The sequence below is a fragment of the Mobula birostris genome, chromosome 9 (genome assembly GCF_030028105.1).
Source record: "Mobula birostris isolate sMobBir1 chromosome 9, sMobBir1.hap1, whole genome shotgun sequence".
In the NCBI taxonomy this organism is placed as follows: Eukaryota; Metazoa; Chordata; class Chondrichthyes; order Myliobatiformes; family Myliobatidae; genus Mobula; species Mobula birostris.
Genome location: NC_092378.1, coordinates 148,400,163 through 148,423,019, shown reverse-complemented (window position 1 = coordinate 148,423,019; position 22,857 = coordinate 148,400,163). Strand labels below are relative to the sequence as shown.

At 41.2% G+C, this 22,857-nt stretch overlaps 1 protein-coding gene across 5 annotated transcripts in view; it reads left to right on the top strand.

The window, feature by feature from the left end:
- LOC140203180 (SUN domain-containing protein 1-like) overlaps positions 1-22,857 on the top strand; it is an 88,832-nt gene that overhangs the window by 4,292 nt on the left and 61,683 nt on the right. For 2 of the 5 annotated variants that reach the window (XM_072269097.1, XM_072269096.1), the window contains exon 1: positions 11,545-11,634. The exons of 2 other annotated variants lie outside the window; for them this stretch is intronic. Coding sequence is in view for 1 of the 3 variants with exons in the window: in XM_072269093.1 (XP_072125194.1) it covers positions 11,549-11,634 (86 nt within the window). In the remaining 2 variants the exon portion in view is untranslated. Of the gene's footprint in view, positions 1-11,408; positions 11,635-22,857 lie in introns of those variants that run through there. One more of the 5 variants, XM_072269093.1, reaches the window with a different exon arrangement.

Genomic DNA, 22,857 nt, shown 5'->3' with positions numbered 1-22,857 from the left:
CCAATCTTACTTCATGACCCCAAAAGTAAACACGTAATATGCTGCTGAATTATTCAGCTTGTGCTTAAAATGAGTCCTAATTAAAACGCCAACTGTTTGGTGTTGGTGAATAATGTAATCATGCCAGCCAAGCATTTGTTTGAAAGCGGGAAAGGATCTATGGGCTTTCTCAGAGTAAATGCTGACATCTGTTGCAGTCGGATATAGTCAGTTGTGCCTGGCAGCCCTTGTTTCGTGTTGGCTACTGCTCATTGTGGGTCTAGATTTACACTGCTACAATGAAAAGCAATATTCTTGCCAAAATGTGAGGCCAGATTGTGGCTCGGAATCTTAATTTTAGTACACTTTCTACTCGAACAGTGCAAACATGTTAAGTCTCCTTGGTTGGTAGGTGGAAGTTTAGTATTTTATGCAGCTGTCAGCTTTGTACATAGAACAGTACAGCATAGGAACAGGCCGTTCAGCCCACAATGTTGTGCCAAGCCAATTAACTTAGTGATTAAAAGGCCAACTAAACTAATCCCTTCTGCCAGCACAATGTCAATATCCTTCCATTTTCCTCACATTAATGAGCGTCTCTTAAAAAGTCCTCAATGTATCTGCCTCCACCACCACACCTTGGCAGAGTGTTCCAGGCACCCACCACTATCTGTGGGGGGGGAACCTCACATCTCCTTTGAAATTAACCCCTTTCACTTTAAAATACATGTCCTCTGGTATTGGATATTTCCACCCTGGGGATAGAGACACTGTCTACTCTATCTGTGCCTCTCATAATCTTATAAACCTCTTTCAGGTCTCTCCTCGCCCATTTCCGTGCACATTCATGAGCCTCTTGAATGTCACAGTTGTATGTGGCACCCTGCCAGACCGCAGCAGATACCCACCATGTTTTTAAAAATTGCTATTTTGCGTGATTTGATTGGAGCGCTTCGGCATGGAGTGGCCTTACGCCTGTAGTCAATGAGCCACACAGTGCTAAGCTAAACCCAATACTCTAAGATATTTGAGGTTTGATTTTTAATATTGTGTTTTTCACTTGCTTTTTGTTGTTTGCGCTGTTTGTTCTCTGTGTGTTGGGTGTTTGACATTTTCTTTGAAAGGGTTCCATGGCGTTTTTTTGTTTTGTGGCCGCATGCAGGAGGACGAATCTCAAGGTGGCATACTGTATTCACACTTTGAACCTTTTATAGAGTTGTATAAGGTGATAACAGGCATAGATTGAGTGGACAGCCAGAGTTTTTAGCCCAGGGTAAAAATGGCTAATGCGAGGGGGGGTATAATTTTAAGGTGAATAGAGGAAAGGAGATGTCAGAGGAAGGACTGATGGATTTCTTTTTACACAGAGTAGTGGGTGTATGGAACACATTGCCAGGGGTGGTGACTGAGGTATACATATTAGGCACATTTAAGAGTCTCTTAGATAGGCACATAGATGATAGAAAAATGGAGGGGAATATGGGAGAGCTACGCGGAGTAGGTAAATGGACAGCACAACATGGTGGACCACACAGGGCCTCAGCTGTACTGTTGTAATTCCTGTGTATTGGTAATTGGTATAATCACATGCATCAAGATGCTGTGAAAAGCCCACCTTACATACTGTCTGTACAGATCAGATCATAAAAAATGTGCATTGAGGTAGCACAAAAAATGCAGAATAAAGTATGAAAGCTGTCAAAAAGTAAACAATAAAAGTGCAAGATCACAATGAGGTGAAGAATCCACATCTCATAAAGTTGAATTCCATCTTGTTTGTTGCAATTATAAAATGTAAAGATTTATGTTGCATTAAGATGTCCAGAAGTCCCAAAGTGTGTTCCAACAAGAACTGGCACCAAGGCACTCAATGAGGTTCGTGGGCAGATAATTTTAAAAATGGCTTAAACAGCATCTTTTAAAGATGCAGAATGTTGAAAGCTTAATTAGGGAATTCTCCATCTTTGTGTTTAGGTGCTGAAGGCACGGTCTGTCTGCACTGGAGTTATTCAAGAAGACAGAAGTGGAAGAATGCCAATGTCTTAGTGATAGGGTGAATTGTTGGAGGAGATAAGATAGCAAATCAAAGTGATATGGGAGATATTGTAGCTGGTGTAATTTTGTAATTAGCAGCAAAACTTGGGAACAATGCCTTTTTTGTCTAATTGAGTGCTTAGGATACAGGACCTCCTTGACCTGATTTATAGAAGTCCTACTTTCTGCAATTTGTCCCATGCATTTTTAAAAAGCGTTTTCAAGAAAGTAATAATGATTCATGGTGTTCATTGATGATGGGATACAGTGTAGTTTCCAGTGGTTTAATTGTGAGTAGTGTTGGGGTGATTATTCAATGAAATGGAAGAATCTAGCAAGTGCATGTAGAATGATCCAAGATGGGTAGCTATAGACAATGGATGTTCTCAGGAATAGAATCCTTGCGTAACCTGGAGACTGCCTGTACTACATTTCCTGAAGTGGAAAATCTGACTGTTCATGTGGAGGGTGAGTATGCAAACACATCTCAACTGCAGGTAGGAAGAGGAGCATTGGGGTAAGCAAATAAGTCAACTTGTGGTAAAAGATACAAATATATTGGGAGTGTCTGAAGGGATGTGTGTTTTCTGTCTGGAATGAGCTGATGTCCTGGAAATGGCAGAAATTTTGTTCTGCACTTTCTGTATAGTAGATCAGATGGAATTAGAAAGGCTTGTGTAAAAAAAGGGGAAGACAAGGAGCCTGGAGGCATCTGCTTCTTCATTAGGTCATGCAATGGGGTGTCATAGGGCAGCAATTGGCATCACCATTTTACTCAGCAGAACAGAATTTTGTTTTGAATTGATACATAGCATCTGCAAAGAGAAGGAGAATGACACACTACTTCAAAACTCAGAACACATAAACAAAGATTTTAAATTTGCAGAGACTGGGAGGCAGGTGGATAGGTCAAAGGGAAGCTGGCTTACTGTGGAGACGTTATTTATAATGGACATTTGAATTATTTTCACTGGTGAATTGTTTTTTGTTGTCTGAAAGAACAATAAACTTAGTGTTGCTTTATTTGGGTTAAAACTAGTGTTTATACTGCACAGTGTAGTCAGGCTAAAAGAATGGACAGGTAGCCTCATCCCTGGCTGTTGCAGTTCTTGATATTGAGGTACATGAATTGTCAGGAGGTTGATGCAATGCACAGAATTGGAAATTAATAGTGTAATTAAATTATGGCGTTAAGTTACGGAAATCCAGGATCAGTATATAAGTAAATGCTCTGTGGATCTTGTAACCTTAAGGAAACCATTTAATTTTATTTGTAGTAAGATAAATTCCATGGATAATTGTATATTTTAAATTAAAAATGGGTCAAACAATACTGTGGTAAGTGAGTGCATATGTAACATGCGTTGTTTTAATTTTATCCTTTGGGGAACTTTGATAGTCTGTTGATGGACAGATGGCCTTATTTTGTGTTTTATCTGCTCATATTGTCAGTTACCTTGAGGTTCATAGTGACAAATGGTTACCTCCCCTATCAGGGATGTGGCAATTGTCAGCCTGCCCTTGCATGGAGTCATTTGGCATAGAATTTATTTTCTTAAGAAAATGACATTAAGTTTGTTTTTTTCACACAAGGTTTTTTCAACTGGCCGTAGTGGAAAATGATTCAAATAGATTTTGAGAATGTACCAATTGTATAATATTTCCTGATGTATACTTTATACTTTAATGAAACCTGGGATTGATAGCTCTTGGCACCTATATGTCTAAAGACTAACAATGCTAAAACCATTTGTTAAACAATATTAACATACAATGGGGAGTTGAAAGATCACGTTAAGACAGACATTCACATTTACCAATAATGCAATCTCTGTAGTTTATAAACAAATTTTTTTATAGAAGGGTTACCTTGTGTGTAACTTAGTTGTGCATTGATGCTTTCAATTCTTAATTTAATCTCTTTATTTTAGTTGGAGATGATAAGAAATTAAAGGTCTTCCTCCACTCTTTGACAGCTCAGGTGAGTTAATTCAATGAGTAAGCCGTGCATATCAAACAGGAAGATTTCATGCAACACACATCAAAGTTGCTGGTGAACGCAGCAGGCCAGGCAGCATCTCTAGGAAGAGGTACAGTGGACGTTTCAGGCCGAGACCCTTCATCAGGACTAACTGAAGGAAAAGTTAGTAAGAGATTTGAAAGTGGGAGATCCAAAATGATAGGAGAAGACAGGAGAGGGAGGGATGGAGCCAAGAGATGGACAGGTGATTGGCAAAGGGGATATGAGAGGATCATGGGACAGGAGGTCCAAGGAGGAAAAAAAGGGGGTGGGGAACCCAGAGGATGGGCAAGGGGTATAGTCAGAGAGACAGAGGGAGACAAAGGAGAGTGAGAGAAAGAGTGTGTGTATAAAAATAAATAATGGATGGGGTACGAGGGGGAGGTGGGGCATTAGTAGAAGTTAGAGAAGTCGCTGTTCATGCCATCAGGTTGGAGGCTACCCAGATGGAATATAAGATGTTGTTCCTCCAACCTGAGAGTGGCTTCATCTTTACAGTAGAGGAGGCCGTGGATAGACATGTCAGAATGGGAATGGGATGTGGAATTAAAATGTGTGGCCACTGGGAGATCTTGCTTTCTCTGGCGGACAGCGTAGGTGTTCATGTTCAGTATACAAACACAGCTATCTCTTTCACCACTGGTGGGATTGACTTAAGCTTACAGTTGCAGAAGTTTCTTGTTGGTCAATGTTTTCCTATGTCAGTACCCCTTCCCCTGTTCCTGCAGGGTCAACAGTGATACCTTTATTGACTCCCAGTTCATTAATCTCACCAACTGCTAAGAGTAGAGTGACCACAAGTCAAAGGTACTGACAAATCAGCAGGGAGGGAGATTGAATTTCTGGCTGAGTGGTTCCACAGTGACCTCTCACTTACTGTCAGCAAGACAAAGGAGCTAATTATTAACTACAGGAGGTGGAAACCGAAGGTCCTCATCTGGGGAATCAAGGGAATTGAATTTTGCATGCCAGTTACCAAGGAGATGTAGGATCGTGCTTAATTAGGCATTTGGCAAGGTCCAATAACAAGTTTCACTGGAGAGGCTAATGGGAAGTTGAGGCTTTGGCTCATCAAGGCTTCAGCGAGGAGAGGCATGGGCTGTAGGTAAACACGAGGAAATCTGCAGATGCAGGAATTTCAAGCAACACACATAAAAGTTGCTGGTGAATGCAGCAGGCCAGGCAGCATCTCTAGGAAGTGGTACAGTTGACGTTTCGGGCCGAGACCCTTCGTCAGGACTGTACCTCTTCCTAGAGATGCTGCCTGGCCTGCTGCGTTCACCAGCAACTTTTATGAGTGTAGACTGTAGGTAGATTTTTTTCATTACTTATTCTTTCATTTTTATTGCACGTATAGAGCAATAAGGATGCCAGGCTGGACAGTGGAATGCTCCTTTTGCAGAGTACGGGAAGACAGGGAGACCTCACCTCCAGTCAAGGCAGGGTGACTAAACCTGCAATAAGTGCATCCAGCTGTAGCTTCTAACAGATAGCTGTTGGAGCTGGGTGAACTCCAGATCATTCAGGAGGCTGTGGGGCAGATAGACAGGACGTACAGGGAAGTAGTTAAGCCCAATGTGCAGGTAAAATGGGTGACTGTCAGGAGGAGAAAAGGGAATAGGCAACCAATGCAGAGTACCCATTTGGCCAATCCTCACAACAACAGGTTTGAATACTGTTTTGGATACTGTTGGGGGTGGGGGGAGGGAGAGATGACCTAGCAGAGGAAAGCCACAGCAATCAGGTCTCTAGCACTGAGTCTGGCTCTGTGGCTCAGAAGGGAAGGTGGGGAATGGGGCAGAGAGAGAGCAGAGGCAAGCTGTAATGATAGGGGATTTTTTGGTTAGAGGAACAGAAAGGTTCTGTGAACAAGATTGATGGTATGTTGTCTCCTGCAGATCTTTGATCGAGTCCACATCATTCTTTAGTGGGAGGGTGAGCAGCCTGAGGTCTTGCTCCACGCCAGTACCAATGACGTAAGTAGGAGTGACAAGGTCCTGCAAAGTGAGTTCAGGGAGTTGAGTTAAAGGACCTGACCTCCAGGGTTTTGATCTCAGGATTGCAACCTGTGCCATGTGCTGGTGAGGCCAGAAATAGGAAGATCCTATAATTTAACATGTGGCTAATGAGTTGGTGCAGGAGAGAACACTTCAGAATTTGGATCATTGGTTTCTTCCTGGGAAGGTGGGGCATGTACTGAAGGAATGGTTTGCACCTGAACTTCAGGGGTCTAATATCTCAGCAGGATGGGTTGGATATTGCCTTGATGGGAGAAGCCAGAGAGCGGTAGTAGATGATCGCCTCTCAACTGGAGGCTTGTGACTAGTCGTGTACCGCAGAGATTGGGGCTGGGTTTGTTGTTTTCCATCTATATCAGTGATTTGGAAGATGATGTGTTTAACTGGATCGGTAACTTTGCTGATGACACCAAGATTGGAGGTGTAGTGGACAGCGAGGAAGACTGTCAGAGCTTGTAGCAGGATCTGGATCAGCTGGAAAAGTGGGCTGAAAAATGGCTGATGAAATTTAATGAAGATAATTGTGAAGTGTTGAACTTTGGGGGGACCAACCAGGATAGGTTTTTACAAACTGAGCGGTAGGGCTCTGAGGAATCAGAACACAGGCCCATACTTTGTTGAAAGTGGCGTCATGGTAGTTGGGCTCGTAAAGAAAGTTTTTGGCACATTGGCCTTCATGAATTAATGTATTGAGTGCAGGAATTGGCATTGTTAAGTTGTGTAAGATGTTGGGAGGCCTAATTTGGAGTTTTGTGCAGGAAAGATGTAAATAAGATTGAAAGAGGGCAGAGAAAATGTACAAGGATGTTGCTGGGATGAGCCCTGAGTTACAGGGAATGGTTGAATAGGTTAGGTCTTTATTCCCCAGAATTTAGAAGGTTGACGGGAGATTTGATAAGGGTATACAAAATTATGAAGGCTTTTTCAACTGAAGTTGGGCGAAACTAGAGTAATGGGTTAAGGATGAAATGTTAAGGGGAACACGAGGGGTAACTTCTTTACTCGGAGGGTAGTGAAAGTCTGGAATGAGCTGCCAGAGCAAGTACTGCATGCGGGTTCCATTTCAACATTTAAGGGAAATTTAGATAGGTATATGGGTTGTGAATAGTATTCGGAATCCAATGGATATTACCCACACTGAGGAGCGAATACTTTCAAATCGGGGAGAATAAATTGTAAAACCTAGTATAAAGTCAATGTAGAATTAGATGGCTGTGCCCATGAATGGAGTGGATGTCTATAATTTCAAGTTTCAAAGCTGCACTGGCCACGCAGGACACATTAACTGAAACGGTCATCGTGGTTGTAGTTTGCTGAATGGTGTAAAGGTTCCTTGGCCCATCATGTCCACAGTGACCATTTTGCAAACAATCTAATTGTGAATTAACCTTGTATTAACAGGTTTTACCACTTCTCTCCTTGGTAAGTTGGTAGGCTTAATGTCTGGGGAGGCTATAAAGTGATCACAGCTGACCCTGCAGTAGGAGGGGTGTATTGAGTAAACGGGAACCTTGGATTTTAAACCAGTACACCATTTTAAACTGAAATTGCTCCCACTACCAGTGAATGAGATAGCTCTGTTAGCATACCGCACCTGAAACCTCTGATATAGGTCAGTTTATTTACTCGAGACAATGAATCTCAATAGTATATCAGAATCAGGTTTAATATCACTGGTATTTGTCATGAAATTTGTTGTCTTTGTGGCAGCAGTACAATGCAATACATAATAGAAAAATATGAATTACAGTAAGTATATTAACTAGTTAAATAAGCAGTGCAAAAAATAGAAATAAAGTAGTGAGGTAGTGTTCATGGCTTCAATGTCCATTCAGAAGTGAGATGGCAGAGGAGAAGAAACTGAGTCATTGCATGTGTGCCTTTGAGCTTCTGGTGACATATATGTACTTTGATAATCAATTTACTTTGAACCTTGAGGTGTCATTGGGTAGGGAATACCTTAATTTCTTATAAACTGTTTCAAACTGTGATACACAAGATCACATTAAGAATTGAAACGAGCATCAATGTACAGTTAAAGAGTTGCACACAGGTGCTAGAGACTTCATCTCTGGTTTTGTGCTCGCAATGTATACCAAGTCTTAAAATACAATTGGTACATCTGTCTTCCCATTCATTATATCATCAAATGTATACTATTTACAATGTCTCACTACAACTTATAATTCGTCTTTAAACAGTATGCCCTGAAATGTTTGGTTACGACCTATATGGTTACAACTCTTGACCCCCAAAGTGAAGCCAAGAAATTTCACTGTCAAATGTTCAATGAAACAGTTGTAATTGCAACTGCACGTACTACTTGGCATACTGTGAACACAGAGCTGTTTTAGTATGAACTGCATAGATGTTGTAGGCTGAAGGGACAAAACTCCTGGTTGTACTGGGCAGCAGTGAACCTTGCCTGCTTTCTGAGACCTGAATTACCTATAACAGGAAACCTACTGCCAAGGCTATTCCAAATATTCCTCTGGTTTTAAAAAAAAGTAAACCAACTTTAGTGTTCTTTCCCAGACCAGTACCTCTGTTATTTAAGGCACTAATAATGCTAAGTTGGCTCTACTGGCCCAGAAACATTGTTCCAAAACACAGCTAAGTTGCATTATGGAAAGAGGTGACCAAGTGCACAGAGGAGAATATTCAAGGAGTTTTTTTTATTTAGTGTTAAATTTGGCAAGCTGTCTGTCATCAGTTGGGGCATTGAGTATAGGAGCTGGGAAGTTATTTTGCGGTTATGTAAGATGTTGGTGAGGCCACACTTGGAATATTGTGTACAGTTATGGTCTCCCTGTTATGTGAAAGATGCTTTTACTTTAGATAGAGTGCAGAAAATATTTACCAAGGTATTGCCTGGCGTTTGGGATGGGGGGGGGGTGCTGAGTTACAAAGTGTAGACTATGACTTTATTCCCCAGAGTGTAGGAGATTGAGAAGTGACCTGAAAGAAGCTTATAAAATACGATAGTGATGGGGATAGACAGGGTGAGAGAATGTGGTCATTTTCCCGGTTGGGGGGGGGAATGCTAAAAATAGGGCAGAGGTTTAAGATGAGGGGTAAGACTTTTAAAAGGGACATCAAGGGTAGCTTCCTCTCACAAAGGGTGTTGTGCATTTGGAATGAATCACTGGAAATAGTGATTAAGGTGGGCACAATAGCAACATTTAAGAGCAATCTAGATAAGTACGTGGATAGAGATTTTAGAGATCTATGGGTCAAAGGTGAGCAGATGGGACCAGGTCACTGGATAACACTGTCAGCATGGACAAATTGGGCTGAAGGGCCTGTTTCCATGTTGCAGACAAGAGAAAATCTGCAGATGCTGGAAATCCGAGCAACATACACAAAATGCTGGAGGAACTCAGCAGGCCAGGCGGCATCTATGGAAAAGAGTACAGCTGACGTTTTGGGCCGAAGCCCTTCAGCAGGACTGTAGAAAAAAAGCTGAGGGGTACATCTAGAAGGTGGGGGGAGGGGAGAGAGAAACATCAGGTTTCACCTATCACCTTAAGGGGGAGGGATGAAATAAAGAGCTGGGAAGTTGATTGATGAAAGAAACAGAAGAGCATGGAAGAAAGAAAAGGGGGGTAGGGAGGAGCACCAGAGGGAGGCGATGGGCGGACAAGTTGATAGGATGAGAGAGGGAAATGGTGAAGGGGGGCATTACCTGAAATTTGAGAAATCAATGTTCATGCCTTCAGGCTGGAGGCTACCCAAATGGAATATAAGGTTTTGTTCCTCCAACCCAAGTGTGGCCTCATCACAATAGTGGAGGAGGCCATGGATGGACCTATCGGAATGGGAAGTAGAATTAAAATGGGTGGCCACAGGGAGATCCCACTTTTTCTGGCGGATGGAGCTTAGGTGACCGGCAAAGCGGTCTCGCAATCTATATTGGGTGTCGCCAATATACAAGATTGGGAGACCGCTTTGCCGAGCACCTACAATACAATTCAATTCAATTCAAAAAGCGGGATCTCCCAGTGGCCACCCACTTTAATTCCACTTCCCATTCCCATTCCGATATATCTATCCGTGGCCTCCTCCACTGTCATGATGAGGCCATACGTAGGTTGGAGTAACAATACCTTGTATTCTGTTTGGGTAGCCTCCAGCCTGACGGCATGAACATTGATTTCCCGAAATTTCCAGTAATGCCCTCTATCTCCCCCCGCTCCTTCACCATTTCCCATTCTCTTTTTCCTCCCTCACCTTATCTCCTTGCCTGCCCATTGCCTCCCTCTGGTGCTCCTCCCCCTTGTCTTTCTTCCATGGCCTTCTCTCTCTTTCACCAATCAACTTCCCAGCTCTTTACTTCATCCCTCCCACTTCAGGTTTCACCTATTACCTTGTGTTTTTCTCTTCCTCCCCCACCTTTTAAATCTATTCCTCCCACCCCCCCAGTCCTGCTGAAGGGTTTCGGCCTGAAACGTTGACTGTATTCTTTTTCATAGATGCTGCCTGGCCTGCTGAGTTCCTCTAGCATTTTGCGTGTGTTGCAGTTTCCATGTTGTATGGTTCTGACTCTAAATGGTATACCCCTTGCAGAGTCTGTGACCCCTGATTTTAAAGAATGAGGGCATGGAAAACATTCTCCCTGAATCCACCCTGTTAACCCTGTATGATCAGCACTTTCTTTTAAACGTTGTAATATTGTTTGCTCCCTCATTCTTCAGAGGTTCTTTTGTATCTCTAGCAGTCATTTTGCATTAGGTGAAGAATTATCCACAGTAATTGTTTATTTTTGTTACTTCTTATCTTCAGTCCCCCACTCCAATTACCCTTATACTCAGGCTGAGAGTAAATTTGATATTATGAATAGAAAATTAAAGTGACACATTTTTTGATTTTTAGCATACTAAGAGTTGGAGCATATCAGTGCTTGTAACTAGATTTTTAATAAATGATATAATGAACGTTTATTTGTTGTATTTAATGTACAAAAATTAACTTGGTAGTTGAATTAAAGTTTAAATTTACCTTTTTCAAATTTAAATTTACCTTTGGATGATAGCTGAAATCTTCAATAGTGTATACATTACTGGGTTTAATGTGTAATCTATTAATACGATTAAGAATTAGGTTATTTAAACATCTGGTGCTAATCAGCAGAATATAGCAATTAGGTAGTTGGGCATTCTCACTGCAGTCGGTACTGTTTGTTTCTTTTTCTCATTCAGATTAGTCTCTTACAATAGGTTGGCATCCTAAAGAGTTAATTGTCTTTTCAGTTGGCTGAAGTGGCGTTCTAGTGGCCAATAGCTTTAAAGGTTGTTCCTGACTGACAGCATTAATTAGTAGTAGGTGGATCAGATTCGCAATCCTTCATGCTTTGTGGAAACAGGGAGGCCATTTTGGAATACTGTTGTTGTTGGTTAAGAAATACGTAGAGCAAGTTGTGCAAGTTTCGAATGAGTCAGCAATAAACGTCGTTTAAATCGGTGGATTATAAGGATGTTTTCAATGAGAAGACCCCCCTATGTCTAAAGATGAAAAGCTGATCAGTGAACAAGGATACTTGGATTTTCTGCCTTGTCGATTTGCGTCAGGAGGTTATACTGACAGGTTCTGTGAATGCTACATTGGAAAATCCCCTGGATAAAAACTGTTCACTTATACTTGAGTGTTAACTGATTTTTAGCCTATCGGTTGATGAATAAATTGAGAAATATTCGTAATTTACTTAACAGATGTAGGTTTAAAATAATGATAGTTGCCATGTGCTGTTCAACGTAGCATACAAATGTTCCTATGTTGTCCCTGCTCTGCATGAGGAAATAATTTAAATTTGCATATATCTTAATCTCTTAATTGTAGATTTATGAATGTTTTAATGTCCTCACTGCTTACTGTGTTCATCCTGTTAACCTGTTATTGGCCGCTGAATTTAATGAAAATTGGGTAAAATTTGTTTATCATTTGGGTCTTTGGTTGGGGAGATGTTGAAACAAATGATAGGTACAAGATTCTTAACCCAGAATCTCCAGACATTTTACTGACCTTATGCATGTGGTAAAGGATGTTGCCATGGATTATTGCAGATGAAGTAATTTAAAATATTTTCTGACATTTGCAATAGGTTTCAGTTTTGATGCGGATTTTTCAGGATGTATAGCAATGTCAAATTGTATATTCCCTAATATTAGAATTTCTGAGAAGAGTTGTCTGCTAGTGGCTTATTTTCTGTCATAAGGTGCAGTACAAATGCAGATAATAAATAACTGTTGCAATTTCTAATTGTTTATCAACTGTCCCAGCTTTCCTGTCCCATGTTCACAACCAGCAATTAAATTTGAAGCAGTAGCATACTTGTTATAGTTCATCAGAACTATTTTCTGCCATCAGCTTTTTTGAAATTTAGCAATTAGAAATTTAGCATGAATAATGAAAATTGCTTGTTAACCAGCATTAGCTACTGGAAAAATATATATCCTTTTTAAAAATATTACTGTTCTGTTATTGAATTATCCTCATGTACAGTACTAGGCTCAGAATACTGCCAAGTGTGGTTAGTGATTCATTGTGTTGTATATAGGGTATAATGCACTAATGCATTGCACAAATTCAACGATGGACCAAAATAATTGGATAATAACTTCAAATTTGGATCATTGCTTTAAATAATTGTAGAGAGGAGACACATTGATAATCAGTCATACTCTTATTCACTGTCTTTGTATGTGAAGAACATGTGGTGGGACTGGTTTCAACATATGTTAAAGTGGCTTCCTCTGGCATTCACTCTTTTTGAGGAGAAACTGTGTGTTTTACATCCATTTTACGGTGTCATTCTCTAGTGATTCACCATGCTGTTGCTCTGCCGAAGGCCTGCCAGATTTTCAGGTTGGCTAGGAATCTAATTGAAATGAATACCAGTGTCCCAAAGAAAGAGGTCAATAAAAGTTCAAATGTTCTTTTACACTCTCAGTATAAATACTAGGGTTGCTGGTGATAGAAGACCTTTTAAACAGCTAGGAATCTCCAATCTAGGCTTAAATCTGATTGTCTTTGATATGGATAGGCAGTGGACTGCAAGGATGCATGTTCAATAGTGACAGACAGATGGGAAGTCAGGGGATTATAAGATCTCCCAAAAGTAATATAATTTAGAATGTTGTGACATCCAGTACTTGAGTTTGCATGTTCTCCCTGTGATGGTATGGATTTTCTTCCACATGTTAAGATGTGCAAGTTGGTAGGTTAATTGGCCACTAAGTTGCCTCTAGTGTCTAGGTAGGGGTAGAATCTGACAAAAGTGAGGGTGGTGGCTGTTAGCATTGAGAGGAGAATAAAATAGGACTCATATAAGGTTAGTGTGAATGGATGCTTAATGGTCAACACAAATTTGGTCTAAAGAGCTAGTTCCCATGCCATATGACTGATTCCTACATTACCATGCTTGAGGATTTGCCACTTTCTGTAATTCTGTACATATTAGACCCCACAGTGTGTTCTGTTTTTGAGGTAGGTTCCATTGCTCCAGTGAAAACTGGTTACTTGTTCAGCTTCTTTTTGTAGTTGTATGATAGAAGGGAGGAAAACGCATTTTAAGAAATGGATAATGCTTAGTGATCACAATGATGTTTTTGGGTGTTTGATAAGTATATATCCAAGTTATTCACAGTATATTGAAGGTGGTAATGAGAGAGATTTTCATTGATCATTTTGTACGTAGATAACCCATATCGAGATATTTGGATTTACACTTTATAGCATTTGGTTATAGATTTAATTCTTTGGAAAAGGGGGATGGAAAGAATGATTAAATTCATACTTTAGAAGTATGTCACTCTGGTTAACTTGCAGTGATAATTGGGTGTTGATCTAAAGTTTGCTAAACACTACAAAATAACATTAAACCTGTGCAGTTTGAGACTAAATTTGTGTCTTTAGCTCTGCTCTTCCGTTTGCTTTTATTCACAACTTTATTTTCACTTTCTTTGCAATCAATTAATTTTTTTTGTAAACGTGTGGCTTTAATTTTAAGCTTTCAGGAAAATATTCAAGAAAGATTTAAATGGAATCTGTACCTCACTGATTTTTAAATACTTTTGGCCATATCTGAAAATGGAGATATAAACAGGACTAGTAGGACAATAGCATTGTATGATATTGCTGAAGTATGGTGTTTTGCAATGTTTTTGGGTGTGTCTGATTTTGAAAAGGATGCATTAGGAGGCGGGCTGCTGGCTGGCCACATTTCTTTTGAATAGTAGTTCATCCATTTAGTTGAAGACAGTTAGCTGGTGACAGATGTCCCAACTGGGGAACTTAAAATCTGGAACTTGTGTTGTGAAGATCTTGGACCCAAATTATTTAAGTGCAGGACTGGACAATCCTAAGTCCCACAATAATAAGTCTGTTCATGTTACTGCAAAATGAAGATTGCTTTAAATATTGGAAATTCCTAGTAGAACGCATAAATTTCAGATTTTAAAATAGTAATTTAGCACCTTTTGACATAGGCAGTGTAGTAATTCATTATTCCAGGCAATTCTTTCATTTAGTTTTGATAAAATTGAAGGCTTAATATTTCATAGCTTTTGAAAGTGCAAAATCCAAACCCAGAGGCAAAGAGAATATAGACTAGGGATACTATACTGCAGTAATAGGAGCTTAATTGAATTCAAATTGTTCTTTGGATGCAGGGAAGGAAAAATCTACAAATCAGCCCCTATACATACTCAGCTTGTAAACAGGCCATTTGGTGCTCCACATCATTGTATAAATAGCTTTAAGGAGGCATGCCCTGGTATATTGGTACCGAGTTCCAAGACGATCAGAATTGATTCCTGCACAGACATAGCTTGTGCCCCCCTCATTCTTGCTTCTCGCAGTCCCTAAATCTTTGCTTGAGTATCTGCCTTGATTATTTCTTTCCCTAACCAGCACTCTTCTTTCAGTTTTGCATTCCCTGCTCTGATTTTGCAACTACTGTGAGGCTGACTCCAGCCGCTCACCCCCTCTATATTCATGGTCTTAACTGTTCAGTGTCCTCCCTTTTCATCTGCCCCTCCTCAGATGCCACCCTCTTCTAGTACTAATGACTGCTCTATGAGCACCAATTATCTTCCTGCCTGATCCGCGTGAGTTCATGACTTCATCTGGGAGAAAGCGAAACCTGACAAAGAATTGTTGATGTGCTTTAATATTGACCATCTGTGTGTGGTGATACAGAGGTACTCTCCTTGTGATCACCCTCGAAAAATGATCACAATGCTGTTCCCCAAGCCCCTTCGATAGCTGAGAAATTCTTCCCAGAGATGCAATATGGATAGTATTCCCTGAGATATAATGACCTTTACCCATGACATGTGAAAGATAAACACAATCAACTAACTGAATCTGCTAATTTGGGTTTTCTCAGACGTTCATAATTTATCTTCTCCTCCTACACAATGACATGCAAGCCTTGATATTAAATGGTGGATCTTGTGTGCACCCAACTAAAGTGCATGTTCATTTTATTTATTTAGCCATACAGCATGGAGTAGACCCTTCTGGTCCTTTGAGCCATGCTACCCCTGACAATTAACCCCATCCTAATCTCAGGACAATTTACAATGATCAATTAACCTACCTGGCTGTCTTTGAACTACGGGAGGAAACTGGAGCACCCGGGGGGGGGGGGGGGGGGAATGGACATGCATTCCACAGGGAATGTACAGAGACTCATTTCAAAACGGCGCCAGAATTGAACTCCAGAATGCCCCGAACTGTAATAGCATTGCGCTGTCTGCTATTCTATTGTGGTGAGGTTTGGGGTCAAGCAAGCTGTATCATCATTCCAATCCTTTTCTCAGTCCCTGTTGTTGTAATACTGTATTATGCCTCCAACAAACTCCCATTTCGAGTGGTTGTGATTGAATAAAGAGGAAACTAAGCAGTTTTCATCTCCAACGTCAGCCAATCTCAGTCATTGATTCGCACTTGGAGATGAGGATTTCTCACTTTTGTGTCATTGGAAGTCTGAGCTCCAAGCCATGGTTGACTCACTAACTGGTAAAGGTTCACTGAGCAGCAGTGACTTGACCCTTTCCCTAATTGCCACCCCCACAACTACATACACACATCCTATACAATAATGTAATAGTATTCAATACAGACTGTACCAGGCACTAAAAATCTCTGCAGACATGCTACCAACTTTTTTCATAAAATAATTGTTCAAGAGAGGGGAGCCAATATAAAAATGAATTAAAATTGAATAAGTAAACATTGGCATTGTCCCCTGTGCCAGCAATCCCAGTATCGAGCCTTTAATCATGCTCAAAAAGCTCTGAGCCACATTTTCTGCATGCCAGATTGGCAACTCCTAAATCAAGCTCCATCATAGAAAGTTTTTGCGGAATATGGAAAAGTTGGGTGTTATCATTCTGAACATAGAAGCTAAGCCTACATTTGAGTCATATGAAGCCTAAAATTTCACTTGAGACCAAGATTAAATCGTTCAGAAAATCTAGCATTGTAGTGTGATTGTTGTTACAAGAACCATAGAAACTACAGCACAGAAACAGGCCCTTTGGCCCTTCTTGGCTGTGCCGAACCATTTTCTGCCTAGTCCCACTGACCTGCACACGGACCATACCCTCCATACACCTCCCATCCATGTATTTGTCCAATTTATTCTTAAATGTTAAAAAAGAACCCGCATTTACCACCTCGTCTGGCAGCTCATTCCATACTCCCACCACTCTCTGTGTGAAGAAGCCCCCCCTAATGTTCCCTTTAAACTTTTCCCCCCCTCATCCTTAACCCATGTCCTCTGTTTTTTTTTCTCCCCTTGCCTCAGTGGAAAAAGCCTGCTTGCATTCACTCTATCTATACCCATCATAATTTTATATACCTCTATCAAATCTCCCCTCATTCTTCTACGCTCCAGGGAATAAAGTCCTAACTTATTCAACCTTTCTCTGTAACTGAGTTTCTCAAGTCCCGGCAACATCCTTGTAAACCTTCTCTGCACTCTTTCAACCTTACTTATATCCTTCCTGTAATTTGGTGACCAAAACTGAACACAATACTCCAGATTCGGCCTCACCAATGCCTTATACAACCTCATCATAACATTCCAGCTCTTGTACTCAATACTTCGATTAATAAAGGCCAATGTACCAAAAGCTCTCTTTATGACCCTATCTACCTGTGACGACACTTTTAGGGAATTTTGTATCTGTATTCCCAGATCCCTCTGTTCCACTGCACTCCTCAGTGCCTTACCATTAACCCTGTATGTTCTACGTTGGTTTGTCCTTCCAACGTGCAATACCTCACACTTGTCAGTATCCATCTGCCATTTTTCAGCCCATTTTTCCAGCTGGTCCAAGTCCCTCTGCAGGCTCTGAAAACCTTCCTTACTGTCTATTACATCTCCAATCTTTGTATCATCAGCCAACTTGCTGATCCAATATACCACATTATCATCCAGATCATTGATATAGATGACGAATAACAATGGACCCAGCACTGATCCCTGTGGCACACCACTAGTCACAGGCCTCCACTCGGAGAAGCAATTCTCTACCACCACTCTCTGGCTTCTTCCATCGTGCCAATGTCTAATCCAATTTACCACCTCTCCATGTATACCTAGCGACTGAATTTTCCTAACTAACCTCCCATGCGGGACCTTGTCAAAGGCCTTACTGAAGTCCATGTAGACAACATCCACTGCCTTCCCTTCATCCACTTCCTGGTAACCTCCTCGAAAAACTCCAATAGATTGGTCAAACATGACCTACCACGCGCAAAGCCATGTTGACTCTCCCTAATAAGCCCCTGTCTATCCAAATGCTTGTAGATTCTGTCTCTTAGTACTCCCTCCAATAACTTACCTACTACTGATGTTAAACTCATCGGCCTATAATTTCCCGGATTACTTTTCGATCCTTTTTTAAACAACGGAACAACATGAGCCACTCTCCAATCCTCTGGCACTTCACCTGTAGACAGCGACGTTTTAAATATTTCTGCCAGGGCCCCCGCAATTTCAACACTAGTCTCCTTCAAGGTCCGAGGGCACACTCTGTCAGGTCCCGGGGATTTATCCACTTTAATTTTCCTCAAGACAGCAAGCACCTCCTCCTTTTCAATCTGTACAGTTTCCATGGTCTCACTACTTGATTCCCTCAATTCCATAGATTTCATGCCAGCTTCCTTAGTAAATACAGACGCAAAAAACCTATTTAAGATCTCCCCATTTCCTTTGGTTCCGCACAAAGCCGACCACTCTGATCTCCAAGAGGACCAATTTTATCCCTTACAATCCTTTTGCTCTTAATATACTTGTAAAAGCTCTTTGGATTATCCTTCACTTTGACTGCCAAGGCAACCTCATGTCTTCTTTTTGCCCTCCTGATTTCTTTCTTAAGTATTTTCTTGCACTTCTTATACTCCTCAAGCACCTGATTTACCCCCTGTTTCCTATATATTTCATACAACTCTCTCCTCTTTATCAGAGTTGCAATATCCCTTGAGAACCAAGGTTCCTTATTCCTATTCAATTTGCCTTTAATCCTGACAGGAACATACAAACTCTGCACTCTCAAAATTTCCCCTTTGAAGGCTCCCACCTACCAATCACATCTTTGCCAGAGAACAACCTGTCCCAATCCACGCTTTTTAGATCCTTTCTCATTTCTTCAAATTTGGCCTTCTTCCAGTTCAGAACCTCAACCCTAGGACCAGATCTATCCTTGTCCATGATCAAATTGAAACTAATGGTGTTATGATCACTGGAACCAAAGTGCTCCCCTACACAGACCTCTGTCACTTGCCCTAATTCGTTTCCTAACAGGAGATCCAATATTGCATCCCCTCTAGTTGGTCCCTCTATATACTGATTTAGAAAACTTTCCTGAATACATTTTACAAACTCTAAACCATCTAGACCCCTAACAGTATGGGAGTCCCAATCAATGTATGGAAAATTAAAATCCCCTACCACCACAACTTTATGTTTCCTGCAGTTGCCTGCTATCTCTCTGCAGATTTGCTCTTCCAAGTCTCGTTGACTATTGGGTGGTCTGTAATACAATCCCACTAATGTGGCCATACCTTTCCTGTTTCTCAGTTCCACCCATAAGGACTCAGTAGACAAGCTCTCTAATCTGTCCTGCCTGAGCACTGCTGTAATATTTTCCCTAACAAGCAATGCTACTCCCCCACCTTTCATTCCTCTGCCTCGATCACATCTGAAACATCGGAACCCTGGAATATTAAGCTGCCAGTCCTGCCCCTCCTGTATCCAAGTTTCACTAATTGCTACAACATCATAATTCCACGTGTCAATCCACGCCCTCAACTCATCCGCCTTCCCCGCAATACTCCTAGCATTGAAATATATACACCTCAGAAGATTTTTACCACCACTCACAACCTTTCTATCAACAGATTTGCTTAAACTTTCAACATCATTTATTTTCACCCCAGCCACACTGTCAGCTCTGGCACTCTGGTTCCCATCCCCCTGCAAATCTAGTTTAAAGCCTTCCCAATAGCACTAACAAACCTCCCTGAAAGGATATTGGTCCCCTGTGGTTCAAGTGTAACCCGTCTCTCTTGTACAGGTCCCCCTGCCCCAGAAGAGGTCCCAATGATCCTGAAATCTGAAACCCTGCCCCCTACACCAGTTCCTCAGCCACTTGTTCCTCCTCCAGAGCATCCTATTCCTACCCTCACTGGCACCTAGCACAGGTAGCAATCCTGAGATTACCACCCTTGAGGTCCTGCTTTTCAACTTCCTACCAAGCTCTCTATACTCACTGTCCAGGACCTCTTCACTCTTCCTTGCTATGTCATTGGTACCGATATGCACCACGACATCTGGCTGGTCACCCTCCCACTTCAGAATGTCATGCAATCGATCAGAGACATCCTTGACCCTGGCACCTGGGAGGCAACAAACCATCCTGGATTCTCTGTCACGACCACAGAACCTTCTATCTGCACCTCTAACTATCAAGTCCCCTATCACTACCGCTCTCTTCTTTTTTCCCCCTCCCTTCTGCACTGCAGAGCCAGACTCAGTGCCAGAGATCCGGCTACTGCAGCTAGTCCCAGGTAAGTCATCCCCCCCAACAGTATCCAATGCAGTATACTTTTTGAGGGGAATGGCCACAGGGGAACCCTGCTCTGCCTGCCCTTTCCTCTTCTCTCACCTGACAGTGACCCAATTTCCTGCCCTCTGCTCCTTTGGCGTAACTACCTCCCTGTAGCTACGATCTATAATCTCCTCATTCTCCCGAATGATCCGCAGGTCATCCAGCTCAAATGGCTAAATCAAGAGATAAGTCAAATAGCTAGTGTAGAATAAAGTAGCACCTGGGACCCGCCTGCATTGGATAAATTTTCTTCATGATTATGATAAATTACAAATCAGGATCTTGGCTTCTGGAAGATTTTGCATGGACTCCTTAACAATAGATGGGATTTTTACAACCTCCCTTGTCTGGGAATTAAATCTGATAAGAGCTGCTCTTGAGATTTGGACTTTATAAAGTCCTAAAGGATTGTGATTGGTACTTTCTAAATCATTTTGAACATGTTTTTTTAGAATGTAGAAGATTGAGGGGAGATTTGATGGAGGTATACAAAATTGAGTATAGATATGGTAAATGCAGGGATGCTTTTTCCACTGAGGTTGGGTGGGATTGCAACTAGAGGTCATGGGTGAAAGGTTTAAGGGAACATGAGGGGAAACTTTTTCACTGAGATGGTCATGAGATTGTGGAACGAGCTACCAGCGCAAGTGGTGCCTGCAAGCTCAATTTCAACATTTCAGAGAAGTTTGGATAGATAATTGATGGCAGAAGCATGGAGGGCTATGGTTTCGGTGCAGGTCGATGAGGGTAGGCAGTTTAAATGGCTCAGCACAGATTAGATGAGTCAAATGCCTACTTCTGTGCTGTACTTTTCTCTGACTATTGTAATGGGGTCCTCAATTTATTCGCAGTTATTTTGTAAATAACACTATTCTTTGCATTTCTGGTTAGATGCTAACCACATTTCATTGGCTTTGTATCTGTACTCTGCACAATGACAAAGTTGAACCTAATCTAATAGTGTGGTACAAAGCTAACTCTTTTTGTTTTAAGACTATGATCTAACAACATTACTTTTTTGTATAATACATTACAAGTAGTTTCCAAATTTGTTCTAAAATGGATTTTTTAGTTATTGTATTAAGCTATTTCCTTAATATTGTGATCTAAAACTCTCAATAAAAAGATCGTACTTTAAGTAAGACGAGATAATGGCATAAGGTGATTTACTTTGCATTACTGTTCCTGGGTGGCCCATCCATAAAAATATTTTAATTCCAATATTAATAAATATTCAGGCTGTTCTGAAAAGTGAGAACTTTGTAAACTGAAAACACGAGGAATTCTGCAGATGCTGGAAATTCAAGCAACACACATCAAAGTTGCTGGTGAATGCAGCAGGCCAGGCAGCATCTCTAGGAAGAGGTACAGTCGACATTTTGGGCCGAGACCCTTCATGTCTATGACATGTCAAGATGGGTCTCGACGAAGGGTCTCGGCCCGAAATGTCGACTGTACCTCTTCCTATAGATGCTGCCTGGCCTGTTGCGTTCACCAGCAACTTTGACTTTGTAAACTGTGAGTCCACAACTCTAGTATATTTGCTCAGAGATGCCCATTAAAGCAACATTACGATCAGCCAGGAATAGCGCCTCACCAAAAAAATTCCTTGTACTTTGCTATTGAATACAAAACCCATTATGAATCCATATTAATATTGATCTACATAAAAATGCTGGAGGAACTTAGCAAGTCACAGCATCTATGGAGGGGAATAAACAGTTGCATTTTGGACTAAGGTCTTTCATCAGGACTAGAAAGGAAGGGAACAGAAGCCAGAATAGGAAGGTCGGGGAATATTGATTTATTCACTAAAATGGGGTGATATAAATGTCCCAGATACATTTATCATAGATTTTGAGAGAGAAGAATGAAGAATTAGGTTGGTTTTGCCATGTACTTTGGCTGTAATCTATTTTCCAAGCTGAACATAGAACATGGAACAATACAGGCCCTTCGGTCCACGATGTTTGTTTATTTATTTAGAGATACAGTGCAGAACGGACCCTTCCTTCCCAAAGAACCACACCACACTGCTCAACAACTCCCCATTTGACCAGTTAACCTACTAACCTGTATATCTTTGAGTTATGGGAGAAACGCGGAGCACCTGAAGGAAGCTCAAGTGGTCATAGGGAGAACATACAAACTCTTTACAGATGGCACTGAAATTGAACTCTGGAATGATTTGAGATGTATAGCATCATGCTAAACACTACACTGCCATGGTGCCCTAAATAGGTTTACTCTGAACTTTGGACTGTGGGAGAAACCAGATCACCGAGATGAAACCCATGCGGTCATGGGTAAACATACAAACTCCTTACTGACAATTGTGGGAATTGAACTTGGGGTCACTGGTGCTGTAATAGTGTTATACTACAATGCCACCCTTTTAATCTACTCCAAAATCAACCTAGCCCTTCCCTCCCACACAGCTGTACATTTTTTTTGTTTGAAAACTAAACATGACAACAGCATCAACTGCACAGAAAGATGATGTTTTATTTGTGTTTTTGTAATAATAGGTATACTGCTGATTAAGTTGAATATAGACAGAATTTTAAAGACCGAGTCTTGTGACGTGAACACAGTTGTGTAGATCAAAGTTGCTGGTGAATGCAGCAGGCCAGGCAGCATCTCCAGGAAGAGGTACAGTCAACGTTTCAGGCTGAGACCCTTCGTC